The 17335-nt window shown below is 42.2% G+C and overlaps 1 protein-coding gene across 1 annotated transcript in view; it reads right to left on the bottom strand.

Annotated features, from left to right (window-relative positions):
- Window positions 1-129: 129 nt before the first annotated feature.
- ulk2 (unc-51 like autophagy activating kinase 2) overlaps window positions 130-17335 on the bottom strand; it is a 40939-nt gene continuing 23733 nt past the window's right edge. The window contains exons 11-27 of the mRNA XM_067593842.1: window positions 17216-17266; window positions 17022-17110; window positions 16271-16439; window positions 13370-13427; window positions 9639-9788; window positions 8328-8473; window positions 8125-8205; window positions 6922-7187; window positions 6644-6822; window positions 5553-5662; window positions 5242-5379; window positions 4831-5072; window positions 4506-4684; window positions 4129-4247; window positions 3776-3933; window positions 3448-3583; window positions 130-3047 (exon numbers count right to left, since the gene is read on the bottom strand). Coding sequence (XP_067449943.1) covers window positions 2983-3047; window positions 3448-3583; window positions 3776-3933; window positions 4129-4247; window positions 4506-4684; window positions 4831-5072; window positions 5242-5379; window positions 5553-5662; window positions 6644-6822; window positions 6922-7187; window positions 8125-8205; window positions 8328-8473; window positions 9639-9788; window positions 13370-13427; window positions 16271-16439; window positions 17022-17110; window positions 17216-17266 — 2336 coding nt within the window. The 3' untranslated portion in view covers window positions 130-2982. The remainder of the gene's footprint in view (window positions 3048-3447; window positions 3584-3775; window positions 3934-4128; window positions 4248-4505; window positions 4685-4830; window positions 5073-5241; window positions 5380-5552; window positions 5663-6643; window positions 6823-6921; window positions 7188-8124; window positions 8206-8327; window positions 8474-9638; window positions 9789-13369; window positions 13428-16270; window positions 16440-17021; window positions 17111-17215; window positions 17267-17335) is intronic.

Below are 17335 nucleotides of genomic sequence, written 5' to 3'. Positions count from 1 at the left end.
TATTTAACATACTGTTTAATTAATAGTCATACATTAAATTTTCAGTTCAGATCTTTTTAGCCAACTTCTTCACATCTGGGAGACTGATGTAGAACCAAGCCTGAAAAAATAAAAACACAGCAAGACATCTTCATTTATTCTCTTTTTAATAACAAAGACTGTATTTGAGTTCCATAAAGAACAAAAAGAGAGACACCCCTCAGTGAGAGACACAAGTATAACATTGACATTTCTCTTTGAAAAAAACGGTGCTTGGAAAGTGTTGCATTTTCAGAGTCAGTTTAGAGAGGGGTCATGACTGAGGGAAGGGTTCTTCAAAATGCATTCAGAACAAGCTGGAGAGGCGCATAAAACAACAGGGTACATACATTCAAGATTCTAGAGGTTCTACAGGGTAAAATGCAGACTTGGTACCCATGCTTTATTTAAAACATACCATCTTCAGTTACAGTCCACAGACAAAAATGGTACAGAGCAAAGATTCAGGTGGGATTCTATCAGCTTTATTTGTCCCTCTTCACTCTGTGTGCAGTAAAAGGCTTTGTGTGGTTCAGAGTGCTCATGACAAGGACGAGGGAAACTGAAACCCCAGATATGTCTAGAAAAAAAGAACAGTACATCAGAGAAACAGGCCCAGAGACCGCTGGGTGCCTGTGAATGCATTTATACACATTTTTACACAGAAAAAGAATTTATTCACACCTGTACAGAGGAGTAGGCCTACGTATGTCTGCTTTCACAAGAAGAAGGCACCTCCTTTTCCATCATGAACTGTATACTACTGGCCTTAATGCACACCTGGCAAGTGCACGTGTGTATATACACTCATACATACATACAGTACATACACTGCACAGCAGATGACTTGAGGGGAGGCGGAGGGACTGAGTGGATGCTAGGCAGTGCAGAGTGTGACAAATCAAGTCTCAAATGTTTGGGAAATGAGCAGGAAATCTAAAACGCATTTGTCTTTTAAGACATCATACTCATTTCACAGATATTTTGTAAGACCCACTGAACAAATGCGTGTGTTTTGATCTCAACAAAGAACAGTCCGGGTACAAAGAGTTCTCTGGAAAGTTTTGGAGCTGCCTTGAGTTTTGTTTTATTCTTTGGCACACCCCTGTTGTGCCAAAATAGGTTTTTCTTATAGCAAACCCTTGGCAGACATGAATAAAATGTATCAAATTCATCTATGTACATATAAAGATTTGTGCTCTTTGACTGACAAGCGGGCACTAGCCCAAAACTCAAACTGTGATCTCACACACATTCACTCCCCTCCCGAAAAAAGGGGGAAAGGAATCATCACATGCACCACATACAAATATATACAAGTTTGCAAACATCAAGTTTTGTTAAAAAAATTAGCTACAGATACTGACAAACATAAAAAGCTGTAGTATTTTAGTAAAAATCAAACTTATTATTAAGGTAACTTGTCAAGTAATATAACCATTCAGTTTCACTATTTACTCCATCAGGGTTTAAGTGGACTCCTGATTGGCTGCTCAGCACTGCAGCAGTGACAGGAAACAAGGCCCGACACTGCTGCAGCGGATCAGTTTCTTGAGTTCTGAGCCTACAGATCATGTGACAATGTGAGCAGAGTAAGACACCATCACCCAAAGTCACCTTAACCCTTTCCTCACTGTGAGCAGTATGGTTGACAAGTCACGGCGGGTGCATTACATTCCTATAAAGATGATTAACAAGAGGAACATAGACCATGTGACAAGTGTCTGTCAGATTTTCTACTAGTGACAACTCTGCATGGCAAGTGCAGATGAATACTAAATTCGCTAATCAAAGCTTCCCAGCCCTACCTTTTGACAATATCTACCATCCTGTCCTGCCCCTTTAACTATATGATTTTTAAAATTGATGAACTAGAAAAAAAGAGGTTCTTTCAAACATATAAATTAATCTTTGACAGCCAAGACCTACAAATTGACCATGTCTCTTGGCTGACATGACTGGTTCCTCTGCCTTATGGGAGATGTATGCACTTCTGTAGACTTGTCGATCACACACACGCACAGGGATTCAGAGTCAGAGAGCAGGTATGTTATGAAGATGGGAGCAGGAGTGATTAGAAAGCCTTCCCCTGCCTTCACATTTCTACCTTCAGAACTTGTACACACACACACACACACACACGTCTCCTCCTCTCAATCCACAATAAAGTGCTTGAGCTAACAACACATAAAAAAAACTACAATAAAGCAATTACAAATCTACATGTTCCTTTGCTCTCATGGCTGTCTGTTTCTCAGTTTGTGTAACAGGAGTTTGTGTTTGATTTCAATTTTGTTTCTGAGCATCTGAGTAGGATCTGTTACAGTGAGCGGCCATAAGCCTTTTGTTAATTTCTTCCATTTCCTTCTACTCCAATACTTGAGGTTTTCAAGATAGGCAGGAGATTAAAAACATCCATGTTCTTCTGAACCAATAAATAAGAACAATAACAACTTAAACACAGAGTAAATAACCAATGATATCACATAGTATGCAGGATTTAAAAAGATGTACTGCTTCATGGGGAGCTGAAGTCTCTTGAAGCCCACAACACTTTCTCATAGTCCTGTCCATCCTCTTATTCTTCTGGTAAAAAAACAAATATCCTGAACAATGGACATATATATATATGTGTGTGTGTGTGTTGATCTGATGGTTTTCCACCATCACGGCATAAAAAAGCACTTAAAAGTGCACGTATTATGTTCATATCCGGTTTCAGTCTTTGTTTCTGGATCCGTTGTCATCTTTGGTTGTAAATTTGCGCATCAGTCGCTTTTCACAGTTCAGTCCGTGATGCAGCAAGTAAAACTAACTGATGATAAATACAGATGAAACCTATCAAATGAAAAAGTGCTTGAACTGCTACAGGAGGGAACAGCAGGATTGTGAGGATGGTAGTCAATAGTCTTAGGACGTGGTCCCTCTGTTTGTGTGTGTGTGTGTGTGTGTGTGTGTGGGCTGCTACTCATACAGCGTGACAGTGCAGTAGCAGAGGGCTGAGATCCTGCGGTCCACGCTGGCCTTGTCTGCAGAGAAAAAGCACAAAATGAAACAGTGTTAATAGAAGTTATAATAGCAAACTCTTAAATTAATAAAACAGCTGAGCACATTGTCTGCCTTACTCTGTGTTAAAAAAAAAAATCTGTCTTGTTTTCTGTCACAGTACAGGGCTGCTTTGTTAATTGTTGGCAGACACTGCAAAACGTATTATGCTTATGTCTCCTGATTTCTGAAAAAAGGACTTGAAACTACGTGGAACATGAAATTGTTCTCGTTATCTTTGCGTAAGAATTTTGTGAATGAAACTTGAAACAGGTCGCTTTTTAAAGAAGTTTAAAGGCATTATTTACACTGATGATCAAATCTCACAAACACACACCTCCTCATGAACAGGTGGCATTCACAAATACAAAATTGTTCACTCACATTTGACCACGTTCTCAATGTCAGTGGGGTCCTGTAGGATCTTAGACAGGCCGTCCAGCAGCATGGCGGCCTTGCTGTAGCGGTAGGCTATATCCTCCGTCTGCTTGAACATCTCATCCAGAGCTGCTGACTGAACCTAACACACACACACACATCATCACATTAGGCTGACCGGCGTAAATTATATCTGCACTCAGATGAACTTGATATGAGCTCATATCATTTGAGAAACCTACTGAAAGGAATCTTAGATAGGGATCACTCATGACTTCATTCCTTTGAAACCCTGATGGTGTGTGGTGTCCTGTACTGCGTGTCTGACACTCACCATCTCCACAGCATGATTGTAGATGAGCTTTTCTGCGGTGACACTGTTGATCTCGTCCACGAAGCGCTGCTTATCAGAGAAGAAGTGGTTGAGTTTGTCGGTCAGCTGCCGGCAGAGGGAGATGCAGCTTTTGTAACGTTCGTTCAGACTCTTCACCACTGAGAACAGAAGAGGAGAGGGTTTAGTATTTAATTGCACATATTGGTCTCCCTATTACATCACCATGTCTTTTTCCTGCTGATGAAGCGGGCGAGCAGAAGATTTGATCTACTCTCTCACCCGCAGGTTCCAGTTTAATGCGTGGAGGATAGTTAATGTCAGGTGATGGGAGATGAAGACTGAAGTGTCCTTACCTTGTTTGACGGCAGTGGAAGGGTTGAGCTTGGCTGATTTAATCTGAGCCTTGGCCAGATGGAGGGAGGAAGCCAGGAGCTGAGCTGCCTTCATGTAGAGCACCAACTGCTCCACCTGCCTGTAGGGGGCAGCACAAGCATACTAAATTAAATGGATGGAAAAGCTATAGCACTGCAGTAGCACTGATGAACAAGGTGCCTCCTGACGCTACATCATATATTAATTGTATGAGACTGGAGTTAAACTTAGAGGAAGGAATTTTTTACATTGTTGTTTTGTGTTGAGGGATCTGGAGTTGGATACGCTCTTTGATGAAGTCACATAAAACAGGATTAAATACTACACTACTGTACAACTTCATTTGTTCTTTCCTTACCCCCACTCTTTGCTGAGCTGGCTTATCTGGTCAACAACCACACTGTCCTGAGGAGGGTAGAGGGAGGCGGCCGACACGCCAAGCTCCGTCCCCCCAGCTCTAACTGCCGCCATCTCCAGGACGCAGTCAGTGAAGGAGAGCATCATCCGCAGGTGCATCAGGGTGTCTGTGTGTTCACGCTGTAACAGGAAACATTAGATGTAAAACACAAAGGAAGATTGAAAGAATGTACCAGTGATTCATGAAGTTGTGCGACTGATCAATTACCAAACAACACAAAAACGACAAATGCCAAATAGACTTCACACCCCCCTCACTGTCTTACCTCCATGAGGGTCTCCTCAGGCAGCTCAGGGGCTTCGAAGGTGATGAATCCCTCCAAGCTGGGAGGGGAGGTTCCATAAGGGACGTAGCGTAGGCTGCTTGGTGCCCCCTCTGCCCCGGGGATGATCTGCCCACCACCGAAACCTCCTGGAGGGGAGGAGCCTATGGCCATGCCCGGGGGAGAGCCAACATAGACCCGACCACTGGTGGAACACAGGGAGCCGGCCGAGCTGTTGGAGCCCACTGAGGGAACGGACAGGCGGTGGGGGGGAGATGTAGGTAAGTTGAAGGGAGAATCGTGAGATAAATACTACTGACAAATACCTTCACTAAGAACACCTCTCAGATTTCCTGCCTCTAACTTCAAACAACTCATTTGCTTTGCACACTAGCTCAGATGGGAGATTCTCACCTGAGGTGGTTCGTGGTCGGGTGCCCAGATGGCTGCAGGTTGGTGGAGTGCTGCTGTTGGGCGGTGATCCCACGGTAAAAAGGACGGTGCGGGGACTCGCTGACCCACCCTGAGCTAGCACAGTGGGACCTGCAGGGGCTTTTGAGAGAAAATCGAATCTTTTATCTCTCTATCATCCACTGTACATGAACTGGACTGTCTATAACAAGTAAATACACTACACTAAAACAAGCTTCATAACTATAAGCTTGAAGTAAACTGAATAAAGAAACAGTATAATTTTGACTGAATAACTGAACTAAGGCAGCTACCTGTGTCCATAGGTCGCTCTGTGTTCAGGCTGTCAGTGCTGCCCTGATAGGCCTGTCCACCCAGAGTGATTCTGATTGGCTGCTCAGACAGACGACCCGTACTAACAGACCTGCAGGGACACCACAGATATGTCAGTGCAATGCCAAAGAGCAGACATGCTGATGTAACATGGTCATCCTCACTGTGTGAAGTGTCATGGGCCAAAAACTTATCAAAACCGGGGAATGACCCCTCTACCAGCTGACTTTGGTTAAGGATTAAACCAGTGAAGAGTGGGTGAAAGAGTGAAAAGAAACAGCATATGACACTGTAGCATTCACTTTCTGTCTTATTGTAAATAGTTTATTAAAATGAATTAAAATAAGTGATAAGACAGTTGGAGAGTTAATAAAGGGAAGACAAGCCCTTGGAGCAGGAAAAGCACACATTGGACTTTATTATCAGTTTATTACCATTATGTCATCTTAAGTATTTGTTAAGCTTGTGTAAAATGTGTTTCATCTTGAGACTGGGTTGAGTTTCTTTGTCTGTTTACTACTTTCATCTGCTGTAAATCCCACTAACACACTAATCAATAAAACTATTTAAAATAAAACAAAAAAGAAAAACTGGGAAAAAGTTTTTTTCTCTTTTCTTTTTCAATTTATATTCATATTCATATTCATAATATTTCAAATGCCAAGAAAATAAAGCTTCTGAAACAGCAATTAGGGAGTGTTAGGGACTCTAAACACTGTATTTACAGTAAGCCTAACAAAATAAATAAAGACGACTTCTTTATTTACTTTGCTGAATAAATAACATAACAATTCAACAATTATATTCAGGTTATGGGTGTCTCACAAACACCAAGTGTAGTGTTGGTCCATCTACAATAAACTTGTAATCAACTGAACAGAATCATGTCCATTACATTAGACTGGACCAGACCTGATTTTTAATCAAATGGTGATACTGGACTCCTATTATCAGTGTGATTTTAGTAAAGATGGAAGTTGGAATGGGTGTTAAAGAAAAATGATGGAGACTGCAGGTCTGGAAAAGATGAAAAAGTCAAACTAAGGACCTGTTTGTTAAAAGACAGTCCTACCTGCCAAAGGTCCTGCTGGCCTCGGGGGCAGCTGGGCGTGCACAGGGGTAAGGGCTGCAGTGGTGGGCACAGATATCCCGGGCATCTGCCAGCGTTTTGGTGGGCACAGGGCTGTCTGCCAGTGCCATCAAGTTACAGGATGCCTGTGTTTTGGGGATCTTGAATGGTGCCGAAATGGTCTAATTGAGAAAAAAAAATGTACATTTGGGAAATTTAACACCTGATATTTTGTAGATTTGGTATTAACCATCTGCACACTTACTGATGCCTGTACTCACCTTGGTAGGGGAGCCGATGATGGTGGGCAGCGGTGACTTCTGCAGCCAGTCGGACGTGCGGGGGGAGGAGCCCAGCAGTTTGGTGGGGGAGGAGCCAAGGTTGGCTGGTCGGCCGAGCTGAGGGGAGTGACTGCAGGAGGAGGAGGAAGGCTGAACGGGGTCTGACAGCTGCTTGTGGAGCTTCTGCCTGGTCTGGTAGACCTCGGTCAGGGTGGGGGCGCTCTGGAGACGAGCCCCCAGGAGCTGAGAGGACGGGACAGGGGAGCCTGGATGAAGGAGAGGAGAGACTGGATTACAATCGGTTCATGTTAACGGCCTCCCATGAAAATATTTAAAAACCTCATAAAGTATAGATTTTACAGTTTGCAATAAAAAGTGGAACTTTATTTAATAAAAACCTAAAGGGCTAAATAACAGATCGATCATGGAGTAAATCCTTGTGTGTCCTGGGGCTGGTAAGAGGAGACATAACAACATGTCTCTTTTGTCTCACAGCTAGAGGCAGTCTTTAGCTCACAGGAACAGGAGCAAAAAATAGCAGCATGGAGCAACACTACTGGTGACACTTTTATGAGCTTTGGTCCATCACAGGGTTTCTGCCCAATCAGCACAAGAAAAATAGCTCTAAAACTTTCCACAGAGACTCTGTGTTGCTCATAAAATCTGGTTGTTTGTATGATTTTCCAAAAACAGTACAAAGTGCTGTTGTCTGTCTGGCTAAGGAGTCATTTCAGACATCACACTGTAGCGTTGCCTTCTTCTAAAAAAGGTCACTATGACGGCAAACCTCTCAACACAAACAGTGAAGAAGTTATAAGACGTCTAAAGTGTTATAACAACTTTGAAAAAGGACCTTGACTCATGGTGACTCATGAACTTTGTCAATAACAAAGTGATGACACAGAGAAGGGAATCAAAACAACTCCCTCCTGCAGTTAACACTGGTACTGCCTAATTTAAATGCCAATACATATTATATTATACAATGTAGTATTTTCATACTGGCTTTTTGGTGAGGGGTTGTATATATTAAGTGTCCTGTCAGTGTTCAATTAAACTGATTACCATTTGCTGTCTCAGCAGCCCACATTCCCCAGAGGACCACTGAAGTTTAATCTACTCTAAGTGAACCAGCTGGCACGGTTAGATGTGGGTTAACCAAGCTATTTCGAGGGCAGCTGAAGTTTTTGCGTGTGAACTGACCTCCTGAGGAGCTGCGGCTGCGAGGCTCGTGGTTCTGCAAGTGACAGCAGCAGTGACCTAGCTGCTCAGGGATGGTGCCAACTGCAAACACAAACATTTTCATTTACATTTTTTATTCTGAGTTAAGTCCAATTCATGTCTGGAAGTTATTATTAAAAGGCTGATGTGCTTGAAACACGTCTGTACATGTCCTGACTCCTTACCAAGAGGTGAAGGGGAGTAGGGCCGGGAGCTGCCTGTAGAGAGGCGGCGACCCACTGTCTGAGGGACGTCTGCGGAGCTGGGGGACCCCGAGCCTACCTTGGGAAACCCCATAGGACTAGTGTTGGAGCGCCTCACTGTGCCAGACCTACAAAAAAAACATGTAGATTATGCAAGTGTAAGTGAATGTCAGTCAGTTTGCTGAGACATGTTGGAAATAAAACATTAAACCTTCTATCACATTCGGTGCTGAATGACAAGGATTCATCATCAACCGACTTCATCAAGGATTCAGTTATTCAGCTGAACTCTCCCAAATGACTTCTTTTTTTCTCTTTGGATCATTTCAGGATGTTTTTCCTGCAAGTAAATACTTGTTTGGCTGCTAAGACAACCCAGTACTGCTGCAAGTACAAAACCTCAACACAGACTTCAGTCACATGAAATGGAAGCATGTGCGAGAGCATTTGCTGTGCAGATTTGACTATTTCAAAGCAGTAAGGAGTTCCCTTAAGGTCACTGTCTGCTGTATTCTAGCTCCCTCCTCTGGTAGGTCAAAGGGACAGAGTGTCAGAACTCTGATCCTCCCTAGACAGACTGACGAGACAGAGACGTTGGAGAGTAGGACAGCTGAACAAAGACATGTAAAGCAAGGGTAGGGGGGACAGTACCTGTCCTCAATGGGTGCACAGAGAGGTCAACTGAGGAAGCAGCTTCTCCTTTAACATTTACCACATACTAATCCTCAGAGCTGTGATCACCACAGTAGGAATTTGATGGCAAATGGCAAAGCAAGAAACCACCAGATGAACACAAGCCCACACAGAAGCCAGCACAATAAAACTTTGGAATAATTAACACAGTAGCAATACAAAACAGCTGATAAAAGCCAACAGTACCTCTTGTGTTCTTCTCAGACAAAAGCCAGTAAGTGGGAACAACAGAACTAATCTTCCTGTAAAACAAGGTGCCACCCTTCCCTCTTCCTCTGCCCTCCCTTCTGCTTTGTCTTCACATAAAACCGCCAACAAAAACCCTCCCAGCAACAGGTTGGAAGCCTGTAACCTCAAGCAGCCACTTATCTGATGTAATTTCAGTGAAACTTTTCGGCTGATGAAATAACAGACAGGGTTTTCATTATCTAACTTGAAAACTGACTTGCAAATGGTGAGTAAGACATTAGTCATAGGTTGATATCAACACACAGGTGCTCATTCCAGGTGTTTCATTACTAATCACTAAAAAGGTATAAATAATGCAAAGGTAAAGTCAGGACTTCCTTCACCCACAGACCCAGCAGACGTGACTCTTACCTGGGGGAGCTGTAGAGCGTGGTGGTCGGGCTGCTGGAGAGATTCTGCTTGATGCGCTGGTAGTTGCGGACCTGGGTGGGAACAGGGATCGGAGTAGTCTCAGCCCGTGGGGACACCATGGGGGTCTGTCCTGTGGTGGGCTGTGGCTGCCTGGACGGAAAAAACGGGGAGAGGAGCGCAGTTAACGAGTCGGCTCGAGGCTGCTGTTGTTTCCATATCTGCAGGACATCTTCAGGGGTGTCAACACCCATAATAAGTTAAATCTCCAAAAGACTGGTGTTTTTGTAATTAGGATCAAATAAAACGGGACAAATCTACATGTAGGGACCTTTCGTTCTATAGCCGTGAGTTCTTTGTTTACTTCAGTGTGGAGGCAGGTTGAGGAACTTTAAGTTTAGCCAGGCTGATCATGAGGACAGAGTCAGTGAGAGCAGAAAAAAAGGAGGCGAGGTTTCCATGTAAACACAAAGGCACGACCAATGAGATTCAAGCTCATTCTGCTGGGGGCAGGGCTAGAGGCGGGGTCGGCCAATGGCACGTGCAAGGCAGGTCCTCTGTGTTCAGGCAGACACAGGAGGGGAAGTGCAAAGAGCCACAGCTCATTTGCATTCTTTTGTTATTCCAAAGGAGACAAAATGTTCTCGAACATAAAGTCATGGCTGAGTCAACCACAGAGGGCCTTTGCTTACATATAGAATCTAAAAAAAAAGAGAAGGAGTGGGGGAAATGGCTGTTAGCACAGCACCAGTTGGAAACCGTATTATGTAATGATGTGAAGCCTGGGTGGGTCTATAAGGGAGAGAGGACGAGGACACGTGAGGCAAAGACTAGTCCGGACAAAGAACTAAAGAGCAGTTGCTTTGCTGAATATTTGAATGTCTGCTATGCTGAGACATAAACCCGACCACGTGCTGTCTTTCTCCACTCACTTACCATGGATGGAGAAGATATTTGATACAGTAACTCATGGTGGAGGCTTTCTATTTTTCTCCAGGTTGCTAAAAGCTTTATTGATCCCAACCTCAGGCTTAATATGGACAGGAATGTTGTATGCTGTTGTCCTCTCGTTAAAGAGAGACAGAGGGTTTGTGGGTCAGTGAACAGCTGCTTTGTAAAAGAGACAAGAGTGGAAAGAGGAGAGAGACTGGATCTGTAAGTCAGTTGCCTCTCCACTGACCTGGTTTCTACAAAGCAGCTCAAGAGAGGGGGATGGGATCAAACATTTCAGCCTCTTTCTTTTTTAAATAATTTGTCACGTCAGTTTTTGCTCATTCTGATCCCCCCGTTTGCTTGCTCCGTCTCTCAGTCTCTTGCTTTCTTTACAATCATCATCTCACTCCAGACATCTGACTCTTCCTGTCATCTCCACAAGCCCACACTCCGTGTCTCTCTTCTTCCTCAACTCCAGTCAATTTAGGACACGCAGGGTAGTGAAGATAAACAAGGCTGTGATTTAGGAGCTCTTTAAGAGTGTGTCTGGTGTTACTAAACTGCAAAGGACAACTCTGCAATGAAGAAAAAATGGATTCTTCCTGTGTCAATGGTTAACTAATTTATGCAGGCAGCAAAGAGTCATTGCTATGTAGAGAGAGAGAGAGCCGTTAACAGGACAGAAGAGGGAGGGAGTGGAGCTGGCAGCATGAACGCTTACAGGAGGATGAGAAAGGGCAACAAAGACAAAATAGAGGGAGTGCAACAAAAAAGGGAACAGAGAGGAGAGAGAACAGTTTTGCTTGAGGCTGTTTACACATGCAAACAGGAGAGCGGGGCGATAGGAGAAGTGTAAAGCAGTGTCTGGCTGCAGGTTATTAACAAAGAGAGGGGGAGAAAGAAGAAGAACAAAGAGGTGACAGACAGGAGCTGGTCCTCTGCAAGTTAGAACAAAATGTATTTAACACAATTTTAGCCTAAGATGAAAACATGGGAGAGCAAGAAAATAACTGGCAGACATGAGGTGTAGTTGGGTAGTAGGTAATATGACAAAAAAGGTTGGCAGTATTTAATATTTTTATTATTGTTGACAAATCAAATAAAAATGCCAAATATTAAAAACAAATTCATTCTACTAACAAGTATTGTGTGTGTATCCAAAGCCTGTTATATACACACATACCATCCTTTTTCCCAGACATATGCACTAGAGCACCAAATGTGTATCAATCCACAGCTGAAAATAGTCCCCATCAAATGCATTATTTCTTCCTCTTTGAGTTACATCTGAAAGTGCTGAGAGGTGGATTAATATGTTTTTGGTTCTGGCTTTTTCAAGGGACAAAAAATTTGGAATAATGACAGCCTTATCCTTATCCATCCTTTGTGTAGTAAGTTTGATGAAGTAAAGGAGGAAAGTAAGTGCTGCCATGTTATGAAAATGTGGCTGCAGTACATGTGAGAGAGTTTTGATCTTTTAATACACAGCTGAGGCACCGTAATAACAGTCACAGTTTGTTATTGCAGGCATGTTTTGGCGAGCGAGTGAGACTATTATTATCCCACAGCCCTCGGTGGGTCAGGTGCTTTTTTTAGCACAGCACCACCTTGTTGTTTGGTTTGACGTCTGATTCATAACTCGCTAATCGTGCAGATTTGGAGGTGGGCAGAAGAATTCACTCATGACAAATGGACAGTATGTGTGTGATATCTGGTGTCGAGCAAAGAGCAAACCGGTCGGAGAGACAGAAATAGCGAAAAGAAGAAACAAAGGAAGCTTGGTCGACACAAAAACACATAAAGAATAGATGACATGACCTTACACAAATACACGTGAACTCAAGGCTGTGTGTGAAATGGAATCTGACTCACAGTGTCGCGTCACATCACACTTCCATTGCATACTGCGGTGCATAGTCAGTCTATTTTTTACCCTGAATGCAGTTCATACTCCATGAACCGTGGATTAGACAGCGAAGCTGGGCTACATGTCAAAAATATTAGTAATACTTTATGTACAGCACTCACAGGGGATAATCTAAGACTTTTTCACACCCCTTTAAAGCTCTATGTAAGATTATATATGCTGAATTTATAACTAAAATAAAAACATCAGCTTTTTTTTAACTTATTAACCACAGCTAATAAAAGTTCAGCAACTATAGCAGTCGGAGTAGAAACAGGAAAGAAAATGAGGTGCATTATCTTTGAATCTTTGCTTTATTTATAGGCTAATGGCAGAGTCACTATATGAGCCACCCAGTCATGTCATATATGACGTTTTTCAGGACAAGTTAGGCTATTCAGAAATACCATCATTTTGCATGTGAGCAGAACTATACCTGCTTTATTTTTTAAGCCTAAAAATGAAAATAGAAATTTTGTAATTTCTGTCTTTATGTTTTCAATATAGCACAAATATCTATGTATGAATGGATAGAGGAGTTTGTCAGGTCCCAGGGATTTAAGAATAATGTTGATGGGACACTCTGAGCCTTAATAATGTCAAAAATATATTGATAGTGCCAAAAGGAACAAAATACAGAAACGACACTTTCACTGATCTGATCACTCTGATGTTTTGCTGATTGCTATTGTTCTGTATCAGCCAGTAAGGCATCAACACATTTTATTGTATCATTCTGACTGATATCAAGTTATTATGTCATGTTTTTGGGTCAAGAAGGAGCTTCCACTTCTCCGGTCCAGTGGAGGCTTTCAGTTTCTAAAGATTATGTGAACTCTCTTCCAAAGATTAAAAAATAAGTGTTTAAGTCTCTGGTCGACGGCATTGTACTCACCCTCCGCACATGAGGAACTCGCTGGACGGCCGGCGACCCACTCCCATTGGCTGGTCATCTGAGGAGGAAGAGCAAAATAAAGAAAAGAATGATGAAAGTGCAACAGGCTTTACTGATGTATAAACCCACAGTAATTAGGTGATTAAACGCCACTCAGAGTGCCAGTTGACACTTCCAATGCTCTATACTTTCTCCATTGTTTGAGTGGAGGGCTTGCAGGTGGATGTGTGTCTGTGTGTGTTGTGTGTGTGTGTGTTTTATAGCAGGTGCGAAGCATGAGGGTTCGTTTGACAACTCGAGAGGGTAAGATTGTGTGCCCTTTGTTTGTGGATTGTTGTCTACGATTACAGCATGTAATGGTTAGCAGCTGTCTAATTTAGTGGCTGTAGACTTGGTGACATGTGTTATGTGAGCCTGTGTGAGCATGTGTGTTCCATGCATCACTGGCAGGTAGTGAATGTGACTTTACTACATGTGTATTCTAGCTATGCGTGTCTATTAATGAGTACAGTGGCCTTCTCCTTTAATAAATAGTTTCCAAAACATCTATGCGCTTGTAGAGAACAGATGATAGTAGTTTATGTGCATGTTTTGGATATGTAGACGGAGGACAGGTCACATGTAGTATTATTTATTATAAGCCGTCAGATGTGTGAACAAGCAGAGTATTAAGATTAACTGGACCACTATCATCCCAGAGTAACTAATAAGGTTGGACAAAGAATTCTGGAACATAATTAAACACTATCACAGTATAGTAAATATAATATGACTTAACTGAGCAGTGTCTTCTCAGTGAAAATAACTAAAACTCTCTCTAAAAAGGATGATTTTTGTAATTCTCTTCATTCGCAAGTAGCTGTAGAAGACAGAAAACTGAACAAGGTCCTTTCAGTTCTTCATATATTGGATTACATAGCTGCTTACAGACAGGCAGGCATTCAGTATATAAACTGTCTGCCCTATGAATGCACAGTAGGGCATGTAAAGTATGTACAGTATTAGGCAACCGGTTCTACTCCATTTGTGGGCAAGTTTCATTCACAAAAATGTCACCAAAGAGTAAAGAGAAGAATTTCTGTGTAGAGCTGTCAGAAGTCCTGCTGTCAGAAATCAGGAGACACATTTAGCAGCATCTATAGTGGTATTAAAAGGGCCTGAAACAATTAAAGAATATTAATAGTGCAGCTGTCAACAACCTGTCATCAGAGCAGCGCTGTACTGTGACAGAAATAAAGAGGGAATGCTTTCACATGAATTTAGATGCTAAAAACACGTCTCCATGATGGGAGGCGGTCAAGGGATGTGACAGTCACAGAGAGAGAGCCTGAGGCAGCTGTTTATAACAACTACTGAAATGTACAAGCTGCTGCGCCAAAATACCCTGCTGAAAATCCTTAAAGCTAAATTAGAAAATTGGCAATCCATGATAATGATAATATGTTGAACGGAATATTAATTTTGGATTAAGTTTGTCTTAACTATGAATCTTATTTTAGTTAAAGGGGACCTATTATACTAATTTCCAGCTCTATAATTTTATTCTGGGATTCCACTAAAGTAGCTTTGCATAATTCACAGTTCAAAAGATTCCTTATTTATCTTATTCTGGCCCTTTATGCAGCCCCTCAGTTCAGCCTCTGTCTCTGTCTCTAACAGACAGTCTTAGCTGCTGTCTCTTTAAGGCCCCCCTCCTGATGAGCCCAGTCTGTTCTGATTGGCCAGCTTTCAGGAAACCTGCCAAGGGGCAGCCGTATCAGAGTTGTGTTAGGCCACCGCCAATGAAAACCCAACATTTTCTTGCTTTACTGCTTCATATTAAAAGTTTTTAAATGACTAAATAACAGGAGACTTTTATTGTGAAGAATTTACAGGAAATTAAACGTGTTCCTCACAGAATTAGCATAGCTTCCTTAGTTGCGCTATAAAATGGGCAACAAAACAACATACTGAGATATTTGGAGCTCTTTGTTCAGCAGATCAGTTACAAATAATGGAGAGAGGAACAGTGCAAGGAGAAACAGCCACAGTGATGATGATGTTTGATGAAGACCAGATGCTGCAGATGACCAGCACACCTCCAACAGGTAAACTACTTATTTCACTTTGCCCTGCTCTGTAATGGAAAAATACGCACAGTGTGCCAGCTTGACTTGAGTCATGGCTGGTCATGACTACCCCCAAAACAATGGAAAACATAATGTTAGTGTTGCCAAGCAGTGAACTCAAGCGGTGTGCGTGGAGCAGATGACCATATAAAGAAGTACATCACGAGCCAATGTCAGATCAGGCTGAAAGTAGAAAAAACTGTTGGAAACCGAGTGTTCAGAGCAGTCTGAAGCAGGTGCTTTTTGCTTGCAGAGATAACTTCTACATACGTTTAACTCATTATTTGACACTTTTGCCACGTTTAATATGAACATTGTGACATTATATATATATGACTGAAAATAAGGAAAAGCTTAATCGGTCCCCTTTAATTTCAGTATCATATTTAAACCCCAAATTCACTCAGATGAAGGCATTATATCATGTATATATGATATCAGGCCAGAAAGCAAGACTCTGTTCATGACTCATACAAAAAGGTATTCATTCATACATTCTGTTCAAACTCAAGAGAAAATTCTAAGTGAGAAAACATTGGTGAACACCACAAATTTTCTTAAATCACTCTTAAGTGCCACTTAAGAACAAATCTGTTTCTACAAGTGCTTCTTGCATGAGGTCCAATGTTTCTAGCATATTCCATATCAATTACCATTTCTGCATTCTCCATAAAAGAGATAAAGTCAGCTGATCAAGTAGAAAGCCCAAAAGATGATGTGGGGGGGGGGGGGGGGTAAACGAATGTGTGTGTGTGTGTGTGTGTGTGTTGTGAATGTGTGTGACGGCACTTACAGCTGTCAGTAGAGATGTGAGGCACCAGGACAAAGTCATCAGTGTCACAGGAGGAGTTCTTGCTGCTGGTGCTTCCTGCAGACTCCTTGGACAGCTGCAGGAAGTTGGGCGGACCGAGTGGAGGGGATGACAAACCATCTTCTGCTAGAGTTTGCATATCTGGGAGAGACTGTGTGTTCACAGACAGACGGAGAGAGAAGAGGGATTAAGTGTGTGGCTCCTGAATGCAATTAAGGCTTCCAGGCAGGGCAGTGCTGACTGTCAAACTAATGTAATCACATAGTTAGAGAACACTGACATCCTGGGAAATTGACTTGCCCTGCAGTCCCACTGCTGCTCTGAGATGAGATGTGTCAGTATGAAAATAGATTGTTATAACAAGCAGTAGACTTATTATTAGTAGTAGTAGTGGCAGCACTTATACTAGCAGCACTGCAGTTGTAGAGGCAGTTGAGCCTGAAGGAATCACATTTCTACTCTATTTACAATAGTAAGAGCTACAAATTATAAATAAACTTAAATCTCTTTCAGAAGGATTCTGATTATTAATAATTCAGCTAATAAAAGTGAATTATTATTATTTATTTTCCTCTTTTTGGACACCATGTATAACTTTTCAGGCAATGTTTGCACAGGAGGAAGCAGCAAGCTGGCACAATACAAGCATAACAACAATGGAGCATGGTTAATATTTTACAGTAAAAGTTTAATCCCCGGTGAATGGGGATTTATAAAGTTATATCAAACTCACAGGAGGGGAGTTGTAGCGGATGCATGGGGAGCTGCCACAGGAACTGTCCGTTACAGCGTTGGAGGCACTGGGGACCGGCACCGGACACGCTGAAGGCAATAAATACACAATTCATCATTAATCAATCAAATTGGATGATGTGAAAGTCTATTTCAGTGAGTTAAAGTGCTTTGGAATGTGACCTTTGTGCTTACATTTTTTAATAGTGGACGATGGCTCCAGGAAAGGATGGCTGAAAAATGTGTCTGCATAGGAAGGGGTTAAAGGGACAGAACAGATCAGTCTTCTCATAAACAAACACTGATCTTAATGTA

Source organism: Thunnus thynnus, chromosome 7 (genome assembly GCF_963924715.1).
Source record: "Thunnus thynnus chromosome 7, fThuThy2.1, whole genome shotgun sequence".
Lineage (NCBI taxonomy): Eukaryota > Metazoa > Chordata > Actinopteri > Scombriformes > Scombridae > Thunnus > Thunnus thynnus.
Note: the sequence above shows the minus strand (reverse complement) of the source record. Positions and strands in the feature narration are given on the sequence as shown.